Source organism: Apodemus sylvaticus, chromosome 8, assembly GCF_947179515.1.
Source record: "Apodemus sylvaticus chromosome 8, mApoSyl1.1, whole genome shotgun sequence".
Lineage (NCBI taxonomy): Eukaryota > Metazoa > Chordata > Mammalia > Rodentia > Muridae > Apodemus > Apodemus sylvaticus.
This window is the reverse complement of record NC_067479.1, coordinates 81,098,535-81,125,870: the sequence shown is the minus strand read 5'-3', so window position 1 is coordinate 81,125,870 and position 27,336 is coordinate 81,098,535. Positions and strand designations below refer to the sequence as shown.

The 27,336-nt window shown below is 46.5% G+C and overlaps 1 protein-coding gene and 1 pseudogene across 2 annotated transcripts in view; one reads left to right on the top strand and one right to left on the bottom strand.

The window, feature by feature from the left end:
* Window positions 1-5,124: 5,124 nt before the first annotated feature.
* On the bottom strand, window positions 5,125-6,357 carry LOC127691128 (eukaryotic translation initiation factor 5-like; annotated as a pseudogene).
* An 11,477-nt stretch (window positions 6,358-17,834) lies between these two features.
* Window positions 17,835-27,336, top strand: part of Samd4a (sterile alpha motif domain containing 4A) — a 221,675-nt gene continuing 212,173 nt past the window's right edge. For both annotated transcript variants that reach the window (XM_052191698.1, XM_052191696.1), the window contains exon 1: window positions 17,835-18,030. In XM_052191698.1, coding sequence (XP_052047658.1) covers window positions 17,835-18,030 — 196 coding nt within the window. The remainder of the gene's footprint in view (window positions 18,031-27,336) is intronic.

The window sequence follows — 27,336 nt, the reverse complement described above, 5'->3', positions numbered from 1 at the left end:
ATATCCAAAGTAGAACGGTGTCCTGTAACAATCTGTCTGCCATCTTCCCTTCTAGAGCCTGTGACATGCTCCTTTCCTGACGAGCTAAAACCTCCAAGCTCTCCTTTTGGCCCCCACTGCTTCCCTTACATGTAATACACTGACAAATCTCTATTCTCCCCCATTTCACTAATTTTGATGCCTGTGTCTCTTCTGTACCCTCAGTGCCTTTTTGTCTACCACACCTTCAGAGCAGAATTTTCTTCCAATCCCTAGACTAAACCTTCTTACTCTGTCTCACAGGCCTCTCAAACGCAGCATAATCAAAGCTTAACGCCTTCCCTTCCAGGCGTCCTGTTTTTCTTCCAGGGTAACTCATCTTAGCGGACAATAGCATCTGTAACCTCAGGCCCCAGCCTCTTCTTCCTCTGTATTTGCCTGCCTCCTGCGTGTGCACACCCCCAACAACTAAATGACTTTGCCTTGGTCTGTGACCCCTGCCTCTGCCCAACAACAATACTTCACACTCAGCCAGGAATGTCTTAATTTGTTGTTGTTGTTGTTTTTACCAGTGTGTGTATATGTGTGAATTCTAGTGCTCTTGAAGGACAGAAGTGTCATATCTCCTGGAGCTGGGTTATAGGAAGTTGCGGGCCATTTGACATGGGTACTAAGAACTAAACTCAAGTCTTGTATAGGGGTAGTACACTTTCTAAACTACTGAGGCATTTTTTCAGCCATTTGTTTGTTTGTTTATGGTTTTTCAAGACAGGGTTTCTCTATGCATCCCCTCCCCTGTACCTGAACACACTCTATAGACCAGGCTGGTCTCGAACTCATAGGTCCATCTGCCTCTGTTTCCTGAGTGCTGGGATTAAAGGCATGTGCCACCACCAATCAGCCCTATTTTTATTTTTTAGAGCTACTTTTGACTAAAATATTTCAGTGGCTTCTTTTACCATCAGGAGAAAAGTCCAAATCATATCTGATCTCTTGTAGGTTCTTGCCTCCATTATCCTGCGGGCTTGTCCCCTCTGTTCTCCTTCACACCACAGGCCTGCTATGCAGGGGCCATTTCCATGTCCTCGGAACATAGAGTGACCCACACACACTGTTCCCTCTTTCTGGCCAACACCTAGCTGTCTCTCATCTCTGGCTTCTGTCACATCTGGAATGCTTTGTCGCATGCCCCTCCATAAGACGCCCCGCTTAAGCTCATCTTTGCACTTAGTGTCTCTGTCTTGTGTGCTTGTTTCTGTCTCTGTATCCCAACACGCTAGGACCGCCTGGGACGTGATCTGGCTCGGTCATCTGTGCTTCCATTGCTCTGCACAGAGCTCTCCATTCAACAGATATCTGCAGAATGAGTAAGTGCATCCTGAGAAGGAGCCTTGGGAACTCCTTCTTTTTAACTGATATGACCATATTTTTAACTGATATGACCATATTTTTAACTGATATGACCATATTTTTAACTGATATGACCATATTTGCATCTTAGGAATCTGGGCAATTAGAAGTGGCTGAAGGAGTGACATCAGGGAAAGAACTAGAATTCATGATTGTTTTTATCTGCACAGAATGTTGAATATTACTGGTGTTGAATTGGCCGTCGACCATGTCCATCACTTATAAATGAGTATACATACTGGCAGAGAGTTCAGCGTTTGAAGTGGGGGAGTTTAAGGCAGGAAAAGGAAGATCAAGATAGTATTGCAGTAACCTAGATGAGAAGATTAAGGAGCTAAACATTGCGTTGTTGACCCTGTCATGAGTGGTCTAATTTATGAATTGCCTCATTTCATTTAAGGATAATTACTTTAAAGACACTGTGTGCTTCTGGCTTGGCAGAGGGAGTGATTGTGAACTTGGGAACGCATGTCCATGGCTTTGGCTTGAATATGGTTTGAGTAGTTCCCAATGTCTCATGTGTTCAAATTTAAGACCTCAAAGGAAGGCTTTCAATGGGCAAGGACTTAATCCAACTATGGTATTTAAAGGTGGAGCCTTTGAAAAGGAGTAAGCCTTTGAAAAGGACTCGAGAAAGTCACCAAGATAAACCCCTCATGACTGAACTGTGGTGGCTTTCTAAGAAAAGGTAGGAAAAAAGATCAGAGGACACATGTGCACGCACACACACACACACACACACATACACACACAGCCTTGTACCACATGATATATGTGCTGCCTGGATGGTCATCAAAGCTACCATCAGATGTGAACCCTCAGAAATTTAGAAGTTGTGGGCTAAAATATCTTATTTTTTTACCCACTAAAGGTTCAGTATAGTATCAGCAACAGTAGAAGGATTGCTATATCCACTCTTCCATTTATTTAACCCTGGTGGTTAGGTTCCATCTTATTTCTGTCTATATTGTATTTACTCAGTCATTCAATAACCCATCTCTTCATTCATTCATTCATTCATTCATTCATTAGTCACTATATTTTGACCTATCTGCTGTCCTGTAACAGGGCAAGATACCAGAGGTCTTTGCCCTCTTGGGACTCAACTTGGGTAGACAGGAGGTAAAGAGAGATAATTATCTGAAAGTGGGCTGGTCCATAAACTCATCTAATTAAACAGCACATGAAAAACAGATAATACAGTTTTGTGTTTCATGTTGTGAAAGGAACGGTTGGGGCAACTGTAGTTGCAGTGTTACCCCGGAAAGCCTTTCTGAAATCACTGAGTTATGAGTGTTTAGAGCCAATGGCCTTATAAGAGACTGGGCATAGTAGTTTGCTTGAAGGACAGATGACATGAAGACCAGAGAGGAGAAAGAACTGTATGGTGTTAAGACCTGAGAAGAGGCCTGTGTAACTGAAACCAAATGGGCAAGAAGGAACAGTGTGGGTCTGGGCGGGGTGGACAGGCTGGCCCTGAACATGGGCAGGGGTGAGTGGGAGGGGTCTTCTACTGTGGGAAGATAGGAGATCAGGGGGAATGATGCACTTGGAGGTATACATTCGAAGCCTGAAGGAGGGTGATATTTGGGGAAGAGTAGAGAAGCAGGTTAAGAGCTCTGTCTTAGACGTCTTACACATGAGAGGTAATGTGTAGCCTGTTTTGTTTGCCTTGTTGAATTTGTTGACAATCCAGACACATCATCTAAGTTTGTCTTACAGAAATTCTGCAAATAGAGACCATGTACAGGACTGGGTCAGGTCCTGGGGAGGAAGAATAGAAATCAGATATGTTTTCTAAGCATTAAACGCTCTGCACTGTGCCAGCCGTTAAACTTGGGTCTTTCTGTATCAAGTCTACCATTTCCTGGCCCTCTTTTTCTCTTATGGGTATGCATGCACATGTGTGTGTGTGTGGGGGCACTCATGTGTGAGGGTGAATGTGTACAGAGGCTGGACACCAATGGTAAGAACCATTTCTTACTCTCCCACTGTATTCCAAGAGGCAGGGTCTCTCAGTCAATCCAGAGCTCACCCATATGTCCAGACTATTACTCTCCCTCACCAGATAACTGCCTCTGTGCTTTAACCCCTGTGCCATCTCCCCAGCATCTGTATCCCGCTATCTATCCTGGGCTTCAGGATTCTGAACAACAGCAACAGCACATATGTATTGCCAGCTGCCTCTGCCAGGCTTCCGAAAACAGAGCAATTGCAGGAGACAGGAAGGAAGAGATGATTCCCTTTTTGCCTTAGTTCCATTTCCTGTTTGTCCTGGTAAAGCATCCTGACAAAAAGCAAGCTCGTGGAGAAAGAGTTTCTTTTAGCTCACAATTTGAAGTTTGTTACAGCAGGGAAGCCAAGGCTGCAGGAACTGGAAGCCCCTAGTCACATCCAGTTCAGTAGGCAGAAACACACACACACACACACACACACACATACACACACACACACCTGCCACCAGCGCCTACCAGCTCTCTCGGTTTCCATCAGTCCCGGGTCCAGTCTATGAAATATCCACCTCAGTCAGCCCAATCCAGATACCCACCTCCCACAGACCAGCCTGATTGGGAATACACCTCACTAAGACTCTCTTCACACATAGTTCTTCTATATTACATCAAGCTGAAAGTTAAAAACAAACAACACCAGTCACAACCCTCAGTCTTTGCCATGGTCACTTCTAGAAGCAGCAGCAGCTGGGTCCAAAGGACCATTTTTCTCATCCCCTAAGAAGTTCACACACACACCCCCAACCCAGCAGCAAACTTCCTTCTCGTTAGAGAGCTGAGCATTTCAGCTCCCTAGGGCTATTTGTCCAAACGTGTCCATCTTTGTAAGGGCAGCTTTGCTGTCCCCTCAGTGCAATGGCTGGTCACTGCTCCCTGGGACAGTGACCACAGCCACACTGTGTTTTTCAGTTTCCAGATAACAGTTCCATATTCATAATATCTGATAAGAATTACACCTCTTAGCTGGATTTCAGTCAATATAATTAGATATAATCTCATACGATCCTGACAGAATTTACTGTGATAGACAGAAAACTGAGATGAAACGCATTAAATAATTAGCTCCTAACACACAGCTATGTGGTGGAAAAATTGAGATTTGAACTGAGCTCACTTTGCCTGAGGCCTGGGCTCCAGATGTCCCCAGCCTTTAGACTTAGTGACTCTGCCTTGTGTTCTGCAAAGGTCACGCACAAGAACCACATAATCAAGTTACAAATAAACATCAACACAACACACACACACACACACACACACACTTTATGATTCTGTGCTATGATTCAGGGCTGCCCTGGGATACCTGTGGCCTGTGGACAACAGGTTAAACACACCTGTGCATCTAAATACCAGTTGCCTTTCTATGATGCCCAAATTCCATAGACATGGTGCTCCAACTTGAAACTGTTTTTTTTTTAAGAATGACCAAAATCAAATCTTTATTTTTTTTATAACTGTGCAAATGTGATCCAAATGTGCCCACCACTAGTTTTTCCAAAAGAAACATGCTATAAATAAGCAAACTACAACTGCTCTCTGATATGTATGGACTCCCTAGATGTCTCATTAGGCTTAATTACAGCCCACTCACAGTAATAGCTTTTTAGTGTCAAGAGTAGCACTATGTTAAGCCACTTTAGCTCTTGCACATACATGTTGCACTTCTGGCTGATAATGGAGAAAAATTTGCAGTATTACACAGTTAAGCTAAGTTGAATCTCTCCTTTTAAATGGTGGCAGTATTAATGTCATCATCCTTGTCAGACTTCACAGTCTCAACTGTGGGTACGCTGGCAGTCTTCCAGTACAGCACCTCAATATTTTCATCTTTGTCTTCTTCCTCACCACCAGAAGATTCTTCCTCTGCTTCCTTCAACCATTTCATAAATGGTTCTGCTTTGACACGAATCTCTTTGACGAGGCCTTTTCTGACCAGCTGATAATGACCTCTTCTTCTAAAAGGCTTGCATCATACATCTCTTCCAGGATATGCAGAATCTTGGAGATAGCTGAGTTTGATGCCTTGCTACCATACATTCCAAACCATGAAGAAGATACCGCTGACCCTTTTTGTTTTTATGGCAAAATCTTAGAAAATGGCACCTGTATTTCTCGATTTGCTCTCTTATCTTCTCTTCAAAAAGAACTTCTGTCAAAACAAGAGGACCCATGGCTTTTGTATCCAGTCTTTCTGCCTCAGCCACAATTTCTTTATCAGATTAATCAATAATGCTATCTTCTTTCTATTTCTTAACAAAACCAAACAGGATGATAACACGCTCTTCTACAGTTCTTTCCAAGTCATTGCTAAGTGTCAGACCTTGTGCGTGGTGCACTGATTTCATCCTTTCTGCGCCTTTGACCTTACTCGGATGTATCCTCCCCCCAATCATCATCTTCCTCTTCTTCTACAGCATGTGTAGGACTAATTTCACTTGGTGGTGGAGGTGGTGGTGTCTCACTGGTGGGTACAGAGCCATTTTCCTCGTCCTTGCCCTTTCTCTTTTCCTTTTCTTTCTTTGCTGTGTCAACATCACTATTCTCAGGTGGGTTTTTGGAATGAATGTGCAGAGTTTATGATGTGTGCCAAGCATGCCTCAGTACCCACGAACTTTACAAGAATTACCTATTGTTTGATTCTTTGGATTGACATGCAGATCTGTTTCTCACACTGAGGACAGAGAATGATTTTTTTTAATGAATCCATGCAGCATGCCTCGCAACTTATTCACTTCATGAGACTCATTGACAATGTAATGGCCATTCTTAACGTCAAACTGGGTCTGTGCTTCCAGCTCACAACCAAAATGTTTGGTGGGATACATGGGTGGCCGATTAAGCATCTTTGCAACGTCAACCAGGTTGACTATAACTGTCTTGATTCCTTTCCTTTGCACTCAGTCTTAGCAACCAAATAGGGCATCTTGTAGCAATGGAACTGGTTGATGTTGACAGACATTTTGGCTTCTTAGTGACTTTATCAATAAGATGAACAGATATTTGATTGCAACTTTTTGGTATCTTCTGTCTGGGGAAGAAGGGATGATATAAATGACTGCAGAAGTTCCCAATCTCTGACATGAAAAAAATTTCACCACTGAGGCTGAGTGCTTCTTGCTTGTATGCTTCTTCTCCAATGCGGGTACCAATGTCTGTACAACAGCTCGCTTTTGTCAAATAAAAACATAAACCCAACACGGCTTGCCTGGGACTGGGAGAAAGAGGCACTGGAAACCAGGTTGGGAGCTGCGGGGCCAGTGGAGGGGTAGCAGGGCAGGTGCCACCACCAAGCAGCGGGACACAGTGACATCTGCATCCACACCAACAGCACAGAATCTGGCCACCTCTGGGATGTTCTCACTCTGACTGATCCAACATGGAACTGTATGCACCATTTCCAAACTCTTAAATTTTTATTGCTTTAATCTATAATCTCAAAATGCATGCCTGGCAACACAACCACCACAAGGCCTGTGGACTGTGGCTTCTAGACTGAAGTAAGTGTTGGAGTTATCACATACTGTACTTAGCAGAAGAGTCACAGTGGGCATTTCTCTGACAAAGACTTGGAGAATCTTGCAATCAAATCTCATGGGGGAACCTCAACAATGGGCTGCTGTAGTTTGGATGTTGTATTGCCAACATTCCAAGTGCTGAAAGCTTGTTCCCCAACCTAACACCACTAGACTTATGAAACTGCTCAAAGGTGGACCTACAGGTTGAAGGGATGGCTCAGTGGGTAAAGCAGTTGGCTCGCAAGCATAAGGACCTGAGTTCAGATCCCCAGTAACACTGCTCATGCCAGGTGGGTGCAGCAGCCTGTCTTGGAAGTCAAAGGTGGGCTTGAAGGAGTAGCCAGTTCACCAGACTAGCTATACTAGAAGCTCTGGGTGAACAAATTGGAGATTGAAGGAGGAAAACACCTGATGTCCGCCTCAGACTTCAACATGTACCTGTGCACACATACACACATATAAACATGCTTGCACACACAGCATATACAAACATAAACTGGGAATGAGTGGATTTTCAAAAAAAATATTTAAAAGGAAAAGCAAAACAGATGATCCCCAACAGGAAGCCTTCAGGTTGTTTGGGTTGATGCGATCTTGACAGGAAGTAGGCCTCAGGCCTATTTCCTTTACTTCCTGGCCAAGAGAAAAGCTGTTTTTGTTTTGTTTTGTGCTTCACTGTGAGGGGCTGCCTCGCCACAACCCCAAAATCACGGAACGGAGCCCATCAGTCATGGGCAGAGCTCCCTGAAACTGTGAACCCACGCAAACCTTTCCTTCTGGGAAGTTCGTTGGGTCACATCATCTGTTATAACAACAGACATCTGTGAGAAGGATCGATCATCATTAAATCTAGCAAATCCTGAGCAACAGTGGGTCTGCTGGGGGAAAGTATGGACTGTTTCTGTTCATGCTGGTGATGCCGTGAGCTTGGGTCCTTAGGTCCTAAAATCATAGCTTTAAGTTTGTTCTTCTGCTCTGGAGGTCAACTACCTAAAGCTACGAGCATATTTCAATTATACGTTCAGGTGACAAAGAGTCAGGGAAATCCTTTTTCTGTTATTTGTTTTCCTGAGACTCAGTCTTGGCATATAGAAAATCACATTGCTGTATAGCAAGTCCCTGGCTGGGTTACAGGTGTGCACCCCCAGGCCTGTGCACTGCCGCTTGCTCGGGGCAGAAGGAATTGATGACCTCCAGGAGGAGCCATGTCTACTTCTTCCCTTTGTGCCAATCTAAGAACAAGCATTTTTCCCACTTCTCAGATCCTGACCCATATAGATCCTGCGAACAGGATTCGCAGTGCTTACAGTTAACCTTCTGACTGCATTTATCCGATAGTTTATGACACATTATGAGATGTTCCGCTGTAAAAATTATAATTAATGCTTCACACATTTGTTTATTTTTAAGAAGTGTGAAACTATCTGCATTTGTGTTGGAGACTGAGCCTCGTTTGCTTGTATTTTCCTGAATTTGGTTAGCATTATCAGTTAATTGGCTTGAATTATATTGTTTACAAATCTGTCAAAAAAGACAGTGTATTTAAGTCTTTGAAGGAAAAATAGAGTCAGGCCTTCTCATCTGACTCTATTCTAGGGAAGATGCTCACTGCTTTACTTCGTGGGGTATACAGTCTTGCAGACTGCCCGCCCGCCCGTTGTCTTCAATTCTCCGAGCCTGGGGCTGGAGACAGCAGAGACAATAGAGGGGCCAATGCCTGTTACAACCTGGAGCACCTTATGCTGAACAAGCCATAAAAGACAAATATTGTTCCATTCCACTGATGTGAGATGTTTGGGTGTTCAGGTTCATACAGGTGGAGTGCAGACCAACCTTGAACTTGAGAACTCAAAAAATTCGCTGTGTAGCTGAAGATTTCCTGCCTTTACTTCCCAAGTGCTGGAGTTATAATCATGTACCACCCTATTATGTGGTGCTGAGAATTGAACCGACAACCTTGTGGATGCTAGGGGCACCCTCTTCTAATCCAGCTATGTCCCTAGCTCACTGTTATTACTACACACACACACACACACACACACACACACACACACGTTTTCTTTTTTGAGATGATTTCACTACATAGGTCTAGCTGGATTGGGGCTCGCTATAGACGGGCTGGCCTCAGACTCACAGAGATCTGCCTGCCTGTGCTTCAAGAGTACTGAGGCAGGAGGAAAGTGCCCCGACACCCACACTTTTTCTCTGTGTCTGTGGTATATGCCTATGTATGAACATGTGTGTGGAGGCCAGAGATCAATGTTGGGGTCTCCTTCTGTGCCTTTCCACCTTGTTTTCCTGCCCAGAGTCTCTCTTTTGACACTAAAGCTCGTAATTGACAAAGGCTGTCTGACCGGGGAGACTCCCTAAAATCCTCCTGCTTCTGCTTCTCTGGGCTGAGATTACAAACATACATATTTGCACCCAGATCCTCAACACGGTGCTAAGGATCTGAACTCAGGTCTTCTTTCAACCACTGAGCCATCTCCTCAGCCCTTTAATAATACTTTCCAAGAGTATTATGTGTACTCACTGGAGAGCTGTGTGCATTCATCGGTGTTCCTCTGGGCGTAGACCTGAGGTTGGTGTAGGTGTCTTTTCTCAATCACTTGCATATTTATTTCTTGAGACAAACACCATGCCCTCTCACCCTTACCTCAGCATGAGCATCCCTTAACAGAGATGTCCTCTAGAGCCACAGGGGCGTTGGTGCAATCACTGAAACCAAGAACAAAGCCAATAAAGCTACTTCTCGGCCTATGCTCAGTTTCCCACCTGCCCCCAAAATGTCTTTTTTTTTTTAAAGCTATTTTTGCAAATCTGAATGCAACACACAAAAAAAAGCGCACACTACCTATGGTTGCTATGTGCCTCTTGTCTCTTTTAATTTACTATTCTTCTAGGTCAGCTATCTTGGAGCCTGTCCCTGTTTCTGGAGTTGTCTGGTTTTAATTTGTACAGTTGCATTCAACATTAAAACAAACACACAAAACCAGTGTGCTCTGTGTTGTGCTCTTCTCTCCATTCCACTGTAGCACACATATCCGCCATGTCACACATATCTACCATGCCACACATATCCACCACTGCACGCATATCCACCATGCCACATATATCCACCACTGCACACATATCCACCATGCCACATATATCCACCACTGCACACATATCCACCATGCCACACATATCCACTGTTTCACACATACCCACTGTAGCACACAGATCTACCATTGCACACATATCCACTATGGCACACATATCCACGAATGCACACATATCCAATTTCACACCTATCCACTGTTGCACACATATCTACCATTGTATACATAGCCACTATTGCACACATATCCACCATTGCACACATATCCACTGTTGCACACATTTTCACCATTACATACATATCCACCACTGCACACATGTACACTGTTGCAGACATATCCACCATTGTACACATATCCACTGTTGCATACATATCCATCATTGTACACATATCCATTATGGCACACATATTTCAGAAACAGAAAGACACAAATCTGTTAGTGTTGGTATTCTGTCCAAGTTCCACCCCACACTTACCTGGCAACAGCCAGGTATGCCCCGCCCCATAGACCTGGCCCACTATAAAAGGCGCTACTTGCCCCTCCTCTCTCTGCTCTCTCTCATCCTACTCTCACCTCTCTGCCCCTTGGACTCTCCTCCCCTCCCTCCTCTCCATGTGGTCATGGCTGGCCTCCACTACTCTCTCTCTCTCTCTCTCTCTCTCTCTCTCTCTCTCTCTCTCTCTCTCTGCCTTTCTCTACCACTAACTCCCACCCTCTACTCTGAATAAACTCTATTCTATACCATGCCCGTGTGTGTATGTGTGTGTGTGTGTGTGTGTGTGTGTGTGTGTGTGTGGTCCCTCAGGGGGAAGAGGTGCTTGGACATGGGCCTACCTGGGCACCCCCTTTCCCCACACCGCCGTGTCACACCCTCTTAACCCCCATTCTCTCTTCTTACGCCCCCTTCATTGGTGCATTGGCCTTTCATTGATGTACTGGCCTTTCAGTTAGCTCCTCTTAACTCCATTCACCTTTTTTCAAGCAATCATAATTAATGACAGTATTTTCTAGGCATCATTTTAAGAAATGTAGATATACTGAGGAATTTATTAGTCATAATGGCAATGAGGTTGGATTATTACCAATAAAGCTGGGGCTCAGGTTGGGAATGACTGAGGACTTACAGAAAATTAAATCTCATTACAAGTTTTGGTTGTTCCTTTTCTTCCCTTCTTCTTGCCCCTCTCGTCTCCCTTGGGCTTCCCCTCCTTCCCTAATTTCTTTAAACTTTCATGGTACAAGTGACAGTTGTATCTTTCTGAGACTAGCTCACCTTACTCAATATGATCCTTTTCGGTTACAGCAATTATTTCTGTAAGTTTCATAGCTTCAGTTTTCTTGACAACTGAATAACATTTCCTTGTGCGTATATGTCATGCTTTCCTTACCCAGTCATCAGTTGAGGGACAGCTAGGCTGGCTCCATTCCCATGCTATTGTGAACAGAACAGCAGAAAACCCAGGCATGTGGGTGTCTCTGTGTCAGGCAGGATACAGTATTTGGGAGAAGCTCAGGAGTAGGGAATTGGGTTGCATGCTAGTTACCCTTTTTCCACTCTGAAGGACCGCAGTCTGATTTCCACAGCTGCCGCACTAGTTAATAACCTACCAACAGTGGATACATGTTCCTCACACTCCACAGCCTTTCCAGACAGCACTTGTCGGTTGTTTCCCTGATCACAGCCCTTCTGCTGGAGTGAGACAGAATCTCAGAGTGCCTTTGAATTTTCCTGACACAAATGGAAGTACCGCTTCTTTAAAAATGTTCAACCTCCTTACCCATTAGAGCTAACTTCCTTAATCACAAAAATAGAACTGTAGAACAGATTTTTGGAGCATAAATTTTCCAGGCCATTGTATAGCATTGACCTATTCCTATTGAATCTCTTACTATAAAGATTTCTAAACTCTGAGAAGTTGGAAAAATTATCTGTCAAACACTCACCACCCATCCTATACTTGATATTCTGACTGTATTTTTTCCCACGTGTTATTTTATTTATCTGTTCCTCTAGGTGTCCATTGATTTGTTGTATTTGGAAGCACTGTTCTCAAATATCATTTACCTTGGAAAACAGGTGCATTGAGGTAGATGTTTGATAGTTTACTGACCCATGATTCTATTCTGTTCTTGTTACTTCGAATGGTGCTGAAATAAACATTTTTTCTATCTTATACTTTAATACTGTTTGCCTTCACTAATAGTGCTTTTACTTTAGTAGTGTTCTAAAAATTAAATTGTATTACCAGGTAATCCAAGAAGGGCTATTGCTAGGAGTGCCTTCTCTCTCCTTGTATTACTTATTACTGCCAAGATAAAACACACAAACATGGAGTTCTCCAGATACCATATGGATACAAACAATATCTATATATCCACCTCTTACTGGATGTCAGCAACGTTTAAAATCTTGTCCATCTTGGCTAAAGCAATTCATTCCATTAACACTCGCTCAGACTTAGAAGGCACCAGAACCATAGTGACTCTCTCCATTTCTTAGCAGAAGGCCTGCCTCGGGTTTTCTCAACTCTGAATCTTGGCTCGACTTTGATGTGACTCACTTGATACTGCATATGTGCTTATGTGTGTGTGTGTGTGTGTGTGTGTGTGTGTTTGTGTGTGTGCGCGAGCATGCTCGAGCACACTTGTGTGTATGTTTAGTATGTATGTGTATGCATCTGTACATGCATATCACAAGTATACTTCAGGGTTTCAGTTAGAGAGTCAAAAGATCACTGCTTCTCTTACCTTTCAATTCCTCTTTGACCAGCATAATGTTCTATATTTGATAAGTGCTTCTCGTTGAATGAATTAGTAGATTTATTGAAGAGAAGCCCAAAGAAGCAGAAAATACTCAAAACCTAGTCTTTATATTCCAACCTGAAGAATCTGAAATGTAAATATTGTCTGCAGCTAAGAGCTGCAGCAGGGAGCCTGGGTCCGGACGGCAGGGCAAGAGAAAAGGAAGAAGCCAAAGAGGCTCAACCATCAGTTCCTGGAGGTGCAGACTTAAGACTGACAGTACAGTGCTCGCTTCTCCTCTGTGGTGCCAGGAATCCAACTCAGGCCTTCCAGCTGTGGGACAATGCTCTCCAGGAACATTACCAGTGTAATTCCTAAGCACATCTTCTGACTTGGGGCAGCAGTCGTGAGCTCATGCAGCATTTTGTTTCCATTTTTAAGCTTATGGTAGAAAAGAGAGAAAAAAACCCCAATAATCCTTAGAAACCCTACCATGTTAGGGAAGAAATTATACTTTAGGGTAATATCACACACTTTTATATGCCATATATAATGAATATTGAATATTTATATTTTATTAATATATTAAATAATTACATATGTTGAGGAATGTAGCTTTTGTTTATATATTTCTTCATATGGTAAATACTCCTATGTCATATAAGCTTCCATGTTGGATGAAGATTGTCATCTGTCTTCCTTCTTGAAGATCCAGTGCAGAGTAAGTATTCCATACATATTCATTGAATGGTTGAGTGAAAAGTGGCCATATACTTTTATGCAGAGATTTACAAATATTTCCCAGTTCACGGAATAAACACCTCTAATCCTTCTGTAAGTCTGTGAAGTGTGTACCTCCTCACCCTGTTGTGTGTCTTATGTTTTCTCAACCCTATTTCTAAAGACAGGGTCTTTCTCTGACTCTGCAGGACACTCTTGCCAGGCCGGTTTCCCGGCAGGCCTCTGTAACTAGTCGTGAGCACTGCGGAGTCAAACTGTCTCTCAAGCTTGCAAAAGACAAGGGCTGTCTGGCAATGTATCTTACTTCTTCTAGACGTTTCATCGACATGACATAAACATAGGCTCTTTGGGGATACCTGTAATAAAACAAGACTGCGGAATTCTCTTCTGCCCTTGCAATTATGAAACTGACCCTTTTGGAATCAATAATCTCTCAAACACCTGAACATTTTAGTTCCTATCCAGGAATATTATTTACTAAGCAAACACCAAGAGAAGCAAAATAATGCAAAATTATGCTGAACAGCAAGACTTCAAAGACTTCTAGCATGACACTGGTTCCTAGGTCAGAGGCTGTCAGAACCACGCTTCTCCCGTAGATGGCGCTATTTTCTTTCGTCGCCCTGTTTGCAATTACTCCCATCTGCCGGGACCCCTTGCTTTACTAGCCTTGTTTTAAGTAGCAGAAGACAATAATTACGTTACTGGTGTATCTTTGATTTTCTTTAACAATAACAACAACAGTCCACTGGGGGACATCTACAAACCTTGGCTGAGTTAGCACCGCGTGACCCTATCTCTCAGCATCTTCCCCATTCCCTGCCAGAAGTACAACCAAGGAATAGCTGACAAGCTGGGGAGGGAGGTGGGGTGGGGTAGGGTGGGGTGGGGACTCTGTAAAGCTGTCCTGCTTCTATAATCATCATCATCATCATCATCATCATCATCATCATCATGTCAAACACTGACTCCAGGACTAGTGTTTCTTAAAGAGAAAACTAGTCATCAGATTATGCAGATACCTCCCCTAGGTGGTTAATAATGAACTTTTAAAAATTCACATCCTCAGTTATAATGGAAACCTTGGCAAAACATTGTGCCTCCCCACAAGCCCTTTCAATACCGTAAGAGATGGGAGGTGTTGTCACACTGACAGGACCTACGCACAGCAGAAATGAAATCCGAGGAGCGGGGTATACGAAAGGATTGGAAATCCAGATTCAAGCGTGGGAGCTGAAAGATGGAGGAATAAGGCCTTGGATACTTTACCTTAAAATCTGTGCTAGCTAGAGCAGGGCAGGCAGGCCCGCGCTTGCTTTTCCAGCTCTCCTTTGTAAATGCTCCCAAGTCTCCCCGTAAACAAGTTCGAAGGCTCCGCATTTCCTCTGAAATCAGGCGGGATTTTGGCCGAGTTCCTTTGTGACCGCTCACTCTAGAAGGTGCGGATACGTCTAGGCTTTAGGGTATTTTTAGCCAACCCTTCTTTTGGGCAATTGACCCATGCATGCATTTCATAGTAGGCGACCTAGAGCTTCCAGCGACAAATCCCGGCCCAGCCCCTGGCCCCGCCCTCTGCAGGCACAGGTGAAAGCTGTGTCCCCCAAGCTTGGTGGTGCTGACAAGTGGTCTCGCCACGCCTCCCCGTCGCCCAGGGCGCCTGGGGCCACAGCTCCAGGCCACAAGCCACAGACGCGCGCCAGGCATAGCTTGAGATCAGGCTTCCGAAGCCCGCCTCCTCCTCCCGAGAAAGCGAGGCCGGAGGCGGGTTTCGGGGACCATAAAGGAAAGGGCATCCAGCGCCCGACTTGGGCCGAGGGTGATCGACCCGACAATGCTTGCGTCTCTTGGACAAGGGCCTCGTGGAGCCCCGCGGCCAGGAACGTCTAGCCCAGCGCTGTGCCCTTCGCCGCCCTCTGCTATTTCACGCGTCCCAGATCCCAGGAAGCCGTCCAAGCCCCCAGAGACAGTGACTCCGGGTGTTTACGGTCTACACCAGTCAGCCACCCACGGGTCCCAGGCCAAAGGGTCACTGGACCTGGCGAGCCACATTCCTAAGGGCGAGCGGCGGGTGGCAGCACCGTTCCCGCTCCGGTCCAGCTTCGTCTGGGATTCACTCCTGTCCCAGCTCGGGCGGCTCCAGTGCCCTGACCGCCGTAGAACACGGGAGGAATTTGCCCGGACCCCTCCCCTTCCCCAAACTTCTGCGTTTCGCTACGCAACTCCTCCAATCTGTGCTCTTCTGCTCCTCCCACTTGGTTCCCTCCTCCTCAATGGCCCGGGCTTAGGAATCCGTCCCTCCCCCCAACCCGCAGCCCGCCGGGCCCGGGGATCCTCCCCCCGACTCCCCCGCGTGCCGCCGCCGCCGCCCGGGTTCCTCTCCCCCCGCTCGGGCGCTCCCTGCCAAGCCCATGATGTAATGGTGTATGTTAATCAGTAGCATGTGGGGAGCTCCGGGCGGCTCAGTCCTTCGCGAGTCGACACTGGAGGCAGCAGTGGCGGCAGCGATAGCGCCCCGAACCCGCAGCGCTGCCCTCTCCGCGCGCCGCCAGCCCCGACGGCATGGCCCGCAGCCCGCGCTCCGAGCGCCCCCAACCCCGCTGATTGCTGCTACGGCCCCGGACCCGCGCGCAGGGCCCCGAGCCGCAGGGATGAGCTGCGTGGAGGTGAGCGTTCCTTCTGCTGTCCCGGGCGAGGCACCCAGCGGTCCCTCCGACCCTTTCCGGGGGGGCTTCGCTCTTCTACCCAGAAGTTCTGGGTGGCAGATGCTGGAAGCGAGCGTCCCCAGAGGGCCAGGCAGTTAGTCACTCCTCCCCGCGCCATGGGAGCTGGGATGGGACGATAGAGCCCCTAAACCTAACTTTTTTCTTTGAGGTCCTTGGGGGGCGTGTGCCGAAGGGAGGAATCTGCATTTCCCTCGGGGACCGCCCTGCCGCCTGGGAAGCCGTGCTACGGGCTCCTGAGGTCCCCGCGTAAGGCGTGCGCCCCCAACCGCATCGCCTTGGGCCTGGGACCCTAGGGCGAGGACGCTCAGGCCCGCAGGCGGCGGCAGGGACGGGGGCAGAATGCCTAAATCACACGCGCGCGCGTGCGCGCGTGTACACACACACACACACACACACACACACGCACGCACACACACACACACACATCTGATCGCTATGGGCTAAGCAAGCCCAGGGAAACCTCCCGGGTGGGCTGGCGCGGCGCTGGGGAGTGAGGGCTCTGACTGAGCCGCGCGGAGCTTTGGATAGGGAGAGTTTATTTTTGTCTCGAGCTGTCGCTGCGGCTGCTCACGGCCTAAATCCAGAGGGGAGCCTGGCGGCGGAGATGCTGGCTGTTGCTGTAGATGGAGCTGCAGCCGTACGGCTGCTTCTCCGGGAGGAGGAGGAGGGAGGAGGGAGGGAGGGAAGGAATGGGAGGAGGAGGAGGAGGAGGAGGAGGAGGAGGAGGAGGAGGAGGAGGAGGAGGAGGAGGAGGAGGAGGAGGAGGCTGGAACCCTGGTTGCCTCTGTCACCGCCTCTGCTTTGCATTAGCCCCCACCCCACCCCCGCGCCCCTTCGCAGCCGCATTGCAAGTTTTCAGCGCGGGGAGGATCTGTTGCTGGTGCAGGCGTTCGCAGACACAGCCCCAGAGGCCACTCCGGGTGGGGTGTGCAGGGAGCACTTGCGGGTCACAGCCGCAGCAACAGGAAGCCGCGGGGTCTCCTCCCGCACCTGGGAAGGAAGCTGTGCAAAAGCTCAGCTCTCGCATCCGAGTGTGGAGGGGCCGGCTGGAATTTAGGGGACTTCCCTTCGCGGGACACCCCCCCCCCCAGCCTTGGCTTCCACACACCCCCTAACGAGCTCCCCCTCACGCCCGGATCCCCCTAGACGCTCTAGTCCGCGTGCCGAGGTCTCACTGCAGCTCTTTCTGTCCTTTCAGTAGTGATTACCGCTTGGGAATGCGGGTGTGAAGGGTCCGAGCTGCCGCCCAGCGGGGAGGAGACCCCAGGACGCCGGAAATCACCATCCTGAAGCTGCGAGAAAGGGGGAAAGAGCGATCTTCATTCAGTTTTGTGCCTTGTGAGGGATTTACATTTTTAATCGCTATTTTTTAAAATATCTCCGTGCTACTGTCTGTCATCGTCTCTGGAGAATCAACCAGAACCACCGGAACGTAACTGAACCGATAGAGAGAGGAGAGCGAGGCAGGAGCAGAGTCAGTACCTGCAGCGCCCGGGCACCGGAGACCTTGGAACCAGAACGCGTCTCTGGAGGCCGTGGGGCTGCGGCTCCGCCAAACTTTGGGGCGGGCAGAAGAGCCAAGGGGCTTCGTAGACGGAGGGCGGCCCCCTAACCATGATGTTTCGCGACCAGGTCGGGGTGCTGGCGGGCTGGTTTAAGGGCTGGAACGAGTGCGAGCAGACTGTTGCGCTGCTGTCGCTGCTCAAGCGCGTGAGCCAGACCCAGGCCCGCTTCCTTCAGCTCTGCCTGGAGCATTCGCTGGCCGACTGCGCCGAGCTGCACGTCCTGGAAGGAGAGGCCAACAGCCCGGGTAAGTGCGCGGCTGTGGAGCCCGAGGCTCTCCGGGAATCCAGTCTCCCCGCCTCCCGCCCGGGCTCCGCCCCCCCGCCCCCCCCCCTTCCACTCCGCGGGGACCTGGTCCTCACTGGCCCCGGGGCTCTGAGCATCTGCCTCGGACCCGATCCCTCTTCACTTTCCCCTGTCCGCTTTGGGGCTTTGACCATTGTGAACTCCTTAGTCCATTCCGTGTGGTAGCTACGGGTAGCATGAATGATTGATTTTTCTCTCCTGCGCTTTCCTTGGAAATAAGTAAGTCAGGTCACGTAGAGTCTGGATTTTCTGCCACCGCCCCCCCCCCCCCCCCCGCGCTTCTTTCGGGTAACGTGGCTCGCTGGCTTTCAGCAATACACCAGGAAGCTCGGGACTGCCCCTTCAGTCGCCGAGCTCAGACAGGCTGTAAGAATACCTGAAAATGCAATTTTATTATTCATTCCCCTCCAACCCCCACGGATAGCACTGTTTTAGAGGTCTGTCTTCCCGAATAATATGTAGGTGACGCTATAGGCTGTCAAAATGACATTCGCAGCATGGCTGTGATGTGGCTACACTTACTGGTCATGACGTTATTCGCATTGATAAGAGATCTTGTGGGAAGACCAGGCGTGGATTGGGCTCCACGGCGTGTGGCTTTTGTTAGGAAACTTTAAGAACCAGAACAGAATTGTTTATTAGTAACCTTTTAGTATTTACAGTCAAAGCAACCACTACAGAAAGTAAATACACTTGGACAATTTCCAGCGGTTTGACATCTGCCATTATGGGTGGTGACAGACTCAAATTGTATCTCGAGTAAGGGGAGGTGGACATGGGGAGGGGGAGGCGATGTGGGAGAACCTGGCGATTTATTGCGGGGGTGGGGGGAAGCAGGGAAATTCTTTGGTTCTTGCTGCTGCAGGAGGGTGAACAGAGCCCCCAGTGTTTATGCAGAGTAAAGAAAGCAGGGTCCTCTTTCAGCTGCTCCATGATAGCTGTGAGTCTGCAAGACTCCCAAGGGCTGGGTTGCCATTTGTTGACAAGGTCCAGTCCAGTGGGGACTGGAGGCTGCTGAAGTGAGCTAGCCTTCAGGACAGCAGAGGTGAGGGCCTGTGGCTTCCTCATTCCTCCTGCCTGATCCAGCGCTTATGATGCGGACACACTAGAATGGGATGTTTCCTTATATAGACTCCTAGGGTAGAAGTGGAACTAGAAATCCCGCAGGCTTTTTCCTGACTGTGTCCTAAGGATCCTTAACCGCCAAGTATGGAGGGTCATTCTGAGGGGACTCCACTGAGCCCCGGCCTGGTAGCCCAGCCCAGCGACTCAGAAGGGCACAGTGGCTGGCTGGGCCCCCTTGCTGAAGAAGCTTGAGTGCCATGTTTATAAATAGCTGAAGGCCAGCTTCCTTGCTCTGGGGGTAGAACATGACGGGGGAAACTGATGATCTGCTCGCCTTGCTTCTGCACTAATGTCCAAGCAGGGCTGGTCACCTGCTTAAACTCGCTTCCTTGGATTTGACCAACAGGATTATGTAAACTTTTCTTTTGTAGAATGCAGAGGATCTAAGCACAGTCCTTTATGTCCAAGGCTTTGACTCCAGGAAGCCCTGGGTCTGGTTAAACTAACAATAATTTGTCTTTATGTTACTCGGATGTTGGTCCGACATTTCTTCCCTTTCGAGAGTGAAGAGGACTTTGTTCTCCAACAGAGTAGCTATCAAGTCAATAAGCAAAGCAGTTAAATGTATGATATAGAAATAAGTGGCTTCATGTAGACATCTTATAATTTAACAAACAAAAATAATTAGAATTATGTCTGCTTTTGAGGCACATTGCATATTTTTCTCTTTTAAATTTGAATATATTTATGTAAAACATCTACCAATTTGTGCTGCTAAATGACATAGAAAAATAAAATACGAAACTATTGCATATGATGATAGGAACCGTTTTCTAGCTTATGGGTTAATCTTTCAACCTAAATATTTTTGCAGCCTAGAAACCTTTCATCCTTGTTTTGCTGTGCGGCCAAGCTGTTGAGAGAAGTGAGGGAAGGTTTCCATCAGAGGATGGTGTATAGAAAGTGTCCACATGTGTCAAAGCAAACCTGTTGCCCTTCTCTGCATTTAGCCAAGGACCAGGAAACAGGGGTAAAAGAATCTGGTTAGCCTTCAGAGAAGATGGTATAAAATATGTAGAAAACATTGGCTTTCTTACAATACACCTTTTTCCCCCCTAGATATAATCCTTTTTTTCCTTTTTCTAATGCAAGACCCCCTTTTAGCCCAGGCTGGCCTCAAACTTGCTGTGTTAGGTGCCTTGAACTTCTAATCTTCCTAAGGTCTAAGACTAGAGATGTGTGCTATGACATTGGCTTATGTGGTGCTGGGGATTGAACTCAGGGCCTTGTGTGTGTGAGGTAAGCACTCTTTCGAGCTGAATTACATCCCCAAGGGTTGTATACAACCCTTAAAGAATTTTAAACACTAGTCCACATAGCCACATATTTAGAAGAGTATGCAAAGCTTCTACCACCATCAGTGAAAAGTGACTTCAAATACCATAACCTCTAGGAAAGACAGAACAAATATATCTCCAAAACTGGATCAAAAGCCCTGAAGCCTTGGGGCTACTAAGGTAGGCACCCTTAACCAACTCTGAAGTTATCCCTGCGTGGTCATACAAACCAGTGATTGCTGTCTACTGGCAGTAGCAGCTAATTTCCAAAAGATACCTTTAAAAAATATTCTTTAAGAAGACAAGAAAATATTCAGTGTACATGAGGAATGTTTACACCCGAGGTGATAACCTCCCAACTGTTCTGGTGTGCTTCAATGATTCAGTTAGCTAGGCTGTGCAGTGACTCCTTCACTGAGTGGCTCAGGTTTCCCATGTCCTAGTTGTCTTGTGTTGTTTATTTTGTAATCAACACTTAAATGTACACAAATTCCTTTTAGTATTGGGGGGGGTTATAATTCTGTAGATGAGACACAAATTTGTATTATGAGACTTTGTTTCATTCTCATAAAAAAAATTCCTGTGCAATGGCTTTAAATAGGTTGCATGTTGAATGTGGTTCACTGGAGATCTGTGGGCGTTCTTTAACGCTAGCTTTTCACTCCCTCAGCCTTATTAAGAAACTAGTGATTCACTGGTTTAGTCTGTGCCTCAGGTTCATGGCCACCAGAGATCCAAAGGAAGTAGCCAACTCAGTTTCTACTGTGGCGTTGCTGTGGAATGCCCCCAAAGGTCCACGTGCGAAAGGCTTGAATTCCAGCTTCAAAATGCTGCAAGGGGGTGGAGCCTCTAAGAGGAGTCTGGTGGGAGCCTTTAAAGAGAGGAGAGAGGGGTCTGCCCCTTCTTCTGCTTGGCTCTCTGCCTTTGAGCTGAGTGAGCTGCTTTGCTATGATGCACTCACTACCCTGGACCAACTAACTGTGGCCTGAAGCTTCCAACTCTATGAGCCAAAACAAACTCTTTCTCTTTGTAAATTGATCACTGCTGGTATTGTTTGTTGCAGTTTCAGAAAGCTGCACTAATGTAGTTCCTGTATATTGGTGTGACTGTTTTGCCTTTTCACTACAGACTTAGTCAAGGATGGCAGGGCCATGTGCCCTCTTTAAGTAACAACTTGTTCCCAGTACCCTCATGACCTTAAGTAAGGGCCCAGTGCGAACTAGTCCAGGGTTGGTTTCTGGGACTATCAGGTACTTCGATACTAACATTACAGCAAAAGTGAAACTCCACAACTTCACTCAAAATTTTGCAGAAGAAGAAGAAGAGGAAGAAGAGGAAGAAGAAGAAGAAGAGGAAGAAGAGGAAGAAGAGGAATGGGTGGCGCTGCTCATGACTTTTGTCATTTGTGCTTGCATTACATTTATTGGTGAAAAGCATGTGATAAATCAAGATGTACAAGCCAAACCCATAAAGACTTTTACTCACAAACTGCACAATTCTGAGGGGACATATTATGTACATATTATGGGTGATTGTAGTAAGTTAGTGTCTAAAAGGAAGATTGTTGCTTACCCATGATTAAACGACAGAGACTCCGGGGCTGTGGGAAGTGGCAGAGGTTGGGATGTGACTGGCTGGAGGTTGCAGGGCACCGTGTACCTTCTCTCATTGCTCAGGGAAGATGCTGTTCTGTAGCTTTCTGACTCGGTTCCCATAGCATGGGTGTGCCGTTTGCTGGCCCTACCTGACTTCTTCGATCACAAACAGAGCAAAAGGAGCATAGCACAGGGGGTTTTCTTGATAAATGATATTATTAACAGATTTTCTCTTCATTTATTCACTCAGCAAACATTTATGACTGCCTACCATTGGAAATGCAGAGATAACCCTCTGCATTCCAGTGCCTGGCCCAAGATAGATAATTTCAGTGTTGAGTGAATAACTACCGAACGTGCCGGAGCATAGATATGGTCATAACACATATGGGAGAGGCATGCTGGGGCGGCGTGTGTCCAGCAGCAAGTGGTTCCTGCACTGAGCTGGACCTGCATTGAGCTGGATATTGAATGGTAAATATGGATGCTTCTGCATAAAGATGATTACAATGAGAGGTAAACGCACTTCCACAGTCAAGAGAACAGCATGTGTACAGTTGTTCTGGTACAGCAGGGGACAGTGAGTGCGTGTAGCTAAGCTCAAAGATGTGCAAGTTAAAAACAGAAATGGTGTTGTGTGCCTGGCATAGTCAGCCAAGGAATTTAGAGTTCATTCTGCAGAGGTGACTGGAAGCCCTGGTGGACCCAGTGTGCAGGGGCATGCTGGGAAGGAAGAGGGAAGGGGATCGGTGATAGGAGGGATGTGTGTGGTATAAGTATCATAGATTGTACGATGTGTTTGATGTGTGTCCGTGTGTTGTGTGGGTAGTGTGAATATGTGGTATATGCAACATGCATGCATGGCGGGTGGGGATGTGTGTGAGTAGTGTGATGTGTGGATTTGTATGTGTAATGGACAGTATAGTGTATGTGTGTGTGTGTATGTGTGTGTGTGGTATGTATGTATATATAGCATATGGTATATGGATATGTGACATTTGGGAGTATGGTATATGTGGTATATGATATAGCTGGTGTATTTAGTGTGTAGCATGTTGATAGTATGGTGTATATGTGTATATATGATATATATGACTGGTCTGTGGTATGTGTATGGTATACATATGATGTGTGTTAAGTGTGTGTATTATGTATGGTGCAGGGTATAAATGGTGTGGCATTTAAGTGTATATGTATGGTATGGGTAGTAAGTATAGTGTGTATGGTGGATGTATGTTGTATGTATTGAGTTCTATGATGTGTGGTTGTATGAGTGGCATGTAGGAATGTGGATACACACACGTATATATGCACACACACTGTGGGTGATCATAGTGGGTCTGTGAGTATGCTGAAGTGTGGATAGTGTGAAGTGTATGTAGGATGTGTGTGATATGTGAGTGCCAGTATTGTGCTATGTGGCTATATATGTATGGTACAGGTAGTATGGTATATACAAAGTGTGGGTGTGATAGTGTGGGATGTGGCCATGTGTGTGGTCAGGGTTGTGTTTGTCTTTCTGTGTTGCTAGTCTTGTGGGGAGATGACCTGGGATACATGCTCCTCCCCCAAGAGACAGAGGTGGAGAAGAGAGGCAACTTGGTTCTGGCAATTTCCTTTGGTGCCATTGTCTCAGGCAGTGTGGCTGCTGTCAGCACCAGTATGAAGGGAAGAAAGAAGGACTGCGCTAGAAAGAGAAGAAAGGTATTGTCCCCAAGCTTGTTCATCTACGCCTACAGGTAGGCAGAAGTCATTGAGGATTCTTGGAGTGCAGATTTGAGATCTGTCAGACAGGACGACTAAGTCAATTTCCATTTTGTCATGATGGTGATAAACTGTGTTGCTCATTGTCTAGAAGTTCCTGGCTAATGATCCAATGAAGCTCTGTTTTATCCTTCGGGTTTGGACTTGTCTTTCATTATAGGGAACTGGCACAGTGCTGTTTTCCTCAATGAAGAGCATTGCACTTAAAATTTATCAAGGAAATGTTGGAGCCAACTGGAAAAGATGTCACTACCATGAACTAACGTCTGTGTTTTAGCTTGGTTATTCTAAAAATTGAACCCCAACTTAATTTTTCCAAGTAAATGATCAATGTTTTCTTTTCTTCAGTTGGTGAATGTGAAAAGAACTCATTAGGTTGAGTGAATACACAGACGGAGCTTCTATGTAATATGTCGCTCAGGCAGGGTGTTTTCATTATCTTTGGGTTGCTCTAGACGAGGCCAGTAAGTTACAACTGCATATTGTAGCCAATGCTACGGCTCACACCCTGTGCAGTGAATAACTTGGATTTGACTGTTGACTGTGGTTGATCACTGGCCTCAGCTACCAGAATGGGTTAGAATCCATCTCATCAAAGCAAATGCAGAGCAGACTTCACAGCAGTCAAGTTGGCTTGTTTGTGTCTACATAAACAGGAGAGGGCAAGCTGAAGGCTGGGAGGGCTGAGAACTTCCCAGAGTCCTTCAGAGGTGTGGTTCTGAGGAGGAAGGGCAGTACAGAGTAGATGAGGTGGAAGGTGGTCAGTCACCTGTCAAGTGCTCATATCACTTCATTTGCCTGGCAAAATGGGGAGCTCAGAACTTCCTGTTTCTCTTAATAGAATCACCTCTCGAGTTTTTAGCCTGGTTCTGCCCTTTCATCCCTCCTAACGATTTCTCCTGAGGCCTGGCTGAACTCATTATCCACTCCTAGATTAAGATGCCGAATCAGGCGTCTCTTCTGAGCTATTTTTGCTTCTCTGGAAGCTGCCTGAGGCAGGATTTGCCCAAAGAAAGCAGAACTTTCAGAACTAGAACGAGTGCTCTCTCTTAGTATGCCGGTCAAGATTCAGGCTCTATCCTGAAGCCTGCAGTCCAGAGCCAATGTGGAGCGCTCAGAAACTGGCTTGCTCTTGGACTTCTTAGCTCCCACAAGCCAGTCCATGGATTTAGTTCCCACTCCAAATATCAACATATAATACAGTTTTACCGTTTTAATTTACTGGTTAAAGCTCAAACGATTCCATGGCTTCTCCTGTACACTAGATATGACCATTTGGACAGTACCAAAGACAGGAACACACAGTAATAAACTGTAGGGCCAGGGTTCATCAGTTCAGGCAAACTCCCCAACTACTCAAGAGCTGGGTGCTTTGCCAAGAAGGGGAGCCCTGGTAGTAATTTATCTCAAGGAGCTTCCACTCAACTTGTAGATGGAACACAAACACAAATATGATAGTTACACCACACACAGTTGCTGTGTGTTATGGTTCTAGTGACAGAACCAGACCAGACTTGACCGAAGGGGCAAGAACTGGGCCGTTTGCATAATGTAAGAAGAGGAATGGATGATGGAGACTTGAGTCTAGCATTTGGAAAGATGTGCCTCAATGCTCACGAGACACCGGCCTCTTTCAGTGTGATGCCAAGTTTACTAGAGAAATCACACATAGAAAGGGACGCTCCCTGTATACGCCACACAAGGGGCAGGCATCACAGCCATGAATGGGTGAGCATATTAGAGAGGGAGGTATGACACAGATCAGGAACGGGTTCTGGGCAAGTGCAGGGAGTCATCGCTTCAAAGATATTTACATGTAGGAAAACAAAACATCTGATCCTCTAGTACTTCTTCGCCTCTCCAAAGGTCCATGAAAGTCTGACATGTTAACAGATACCTTGGTTCCTCACTGTGCGATGCTTTTGCAGGCAATGTTGTTTAGGACCTCATGTAAAGCACCTCTTCTAAAACATTGATCGGTAAAGACAAAGTGATTTAAGTTTGTCTTTTCCCAAATTTCATATACAGACAAATTCATTCTGGGGGCTTGACACAGACCCTCATTAAGGGTGTCATGGTGAGGCTAGACCCTTGCTTGTTCTGAGCCCCCTCCTTCCCCGGCAATGTTGGTGTTGGAGGTCTGTGGATCTGACTTTGAGCACAGGAAATGCAGTATTAGCGAGGTGATGCAGTGCTGAGGTGACGGTTTGATGCAGTAACATTCAAGCTTTGGGTGTGTCTCACAAGATTTTAGTTTGCACGTGTAAACTTACAGGAAAGTTTATGGGAAATGGAAGCCCCTATGCTGAAGAACGTTTGAATAGATGCTAACGGTGGTTGGTTCTCCCAGGTTGCTAGATGGCACACTGGGTTGGCAGACATGAGCAGCTGGTCTGGGATTGGGATTGGGCTCTCCTAAACCCAGTTCTCACTCCACCATGCCCACTTCCGGCAGTGTCACCCGGCCGCTAGAGTCTTCAAGCTTGGGCTGTATACAGATCACGGTTACGTAGCTTTGTGTTTGTTAGATGGGGTCTTCTTTCTTTTGACAACTTGAACTTGCTGTGTAGGGGAAAGGTGGTTTACTGAATCTTTTAGGGTAGCTTTGCCAGTTGAATGAAGGAAGTCCTTTCCTTTGGTGACAGCTAACTTTGGGAGGTAAAGGTGGAAGAGAAAAGTCAGGGTGCTCTGTGGTCAGTTGTACCTCGAAGCCCATACCCAGCTGGCTCCCCAGGCCTTGAAAAATCCCCTTGGGTTGCTTAGCTCCAAGAGTATAGCATACCTTCCAGTGATATTAATGACTCTCATACGATGGAACTGCTGGCCTAAAATCCTTCTCAAGCGCTATTTAGACACACAGGCACTGAGCCAGGACCGCTTTCATCTTTGCATGGTGATCACCCATTACGCCACCAAACTTTTTATATACAGTTTTCAGCCATTATTCATTGCCTGATTCTTGGACACAGACTGAAGTGAGCCTGCCACTGAGGCAGGCAGAGCTGGAGTTCTGTCATGGCACAGCCCTGAGATAGTCCTTTTGGATTGACCCTGTTGAAATTTCCAAGCATTCTGATAATCCTTTCCAGGAGCCTCATTTTTTTTCATGACCCCCATGAGATGTATTGGGAATGGTTTCTGGGTCAATCCAAGCAGTTGTGGTTTCAAAGATATTTACGTATAAGAAAAGTCATATGACTCCCTACCCCTCCCCAATATCATCGGGGGCATAGAAAACAAGGCTCCTGAAAAGACACTGTTTTTTACATTTTAATTTTTCTTCATGCTAGGGGACTGCAAGGGCGAGCTGGAAAGAACAAGAATGTGAATTCCAGAGGCCACATCGGGGGAACCTCTTTCCACTTTCTTAGCCTTCTCTTACACAGCATAGATATTGGAATTTCTGAAATGGCATATCCTGATCTGTCAGTAGAATCTATTACGTGTGTGCAGCATACATACATAGGCTGTATTGCCAAGCATTGT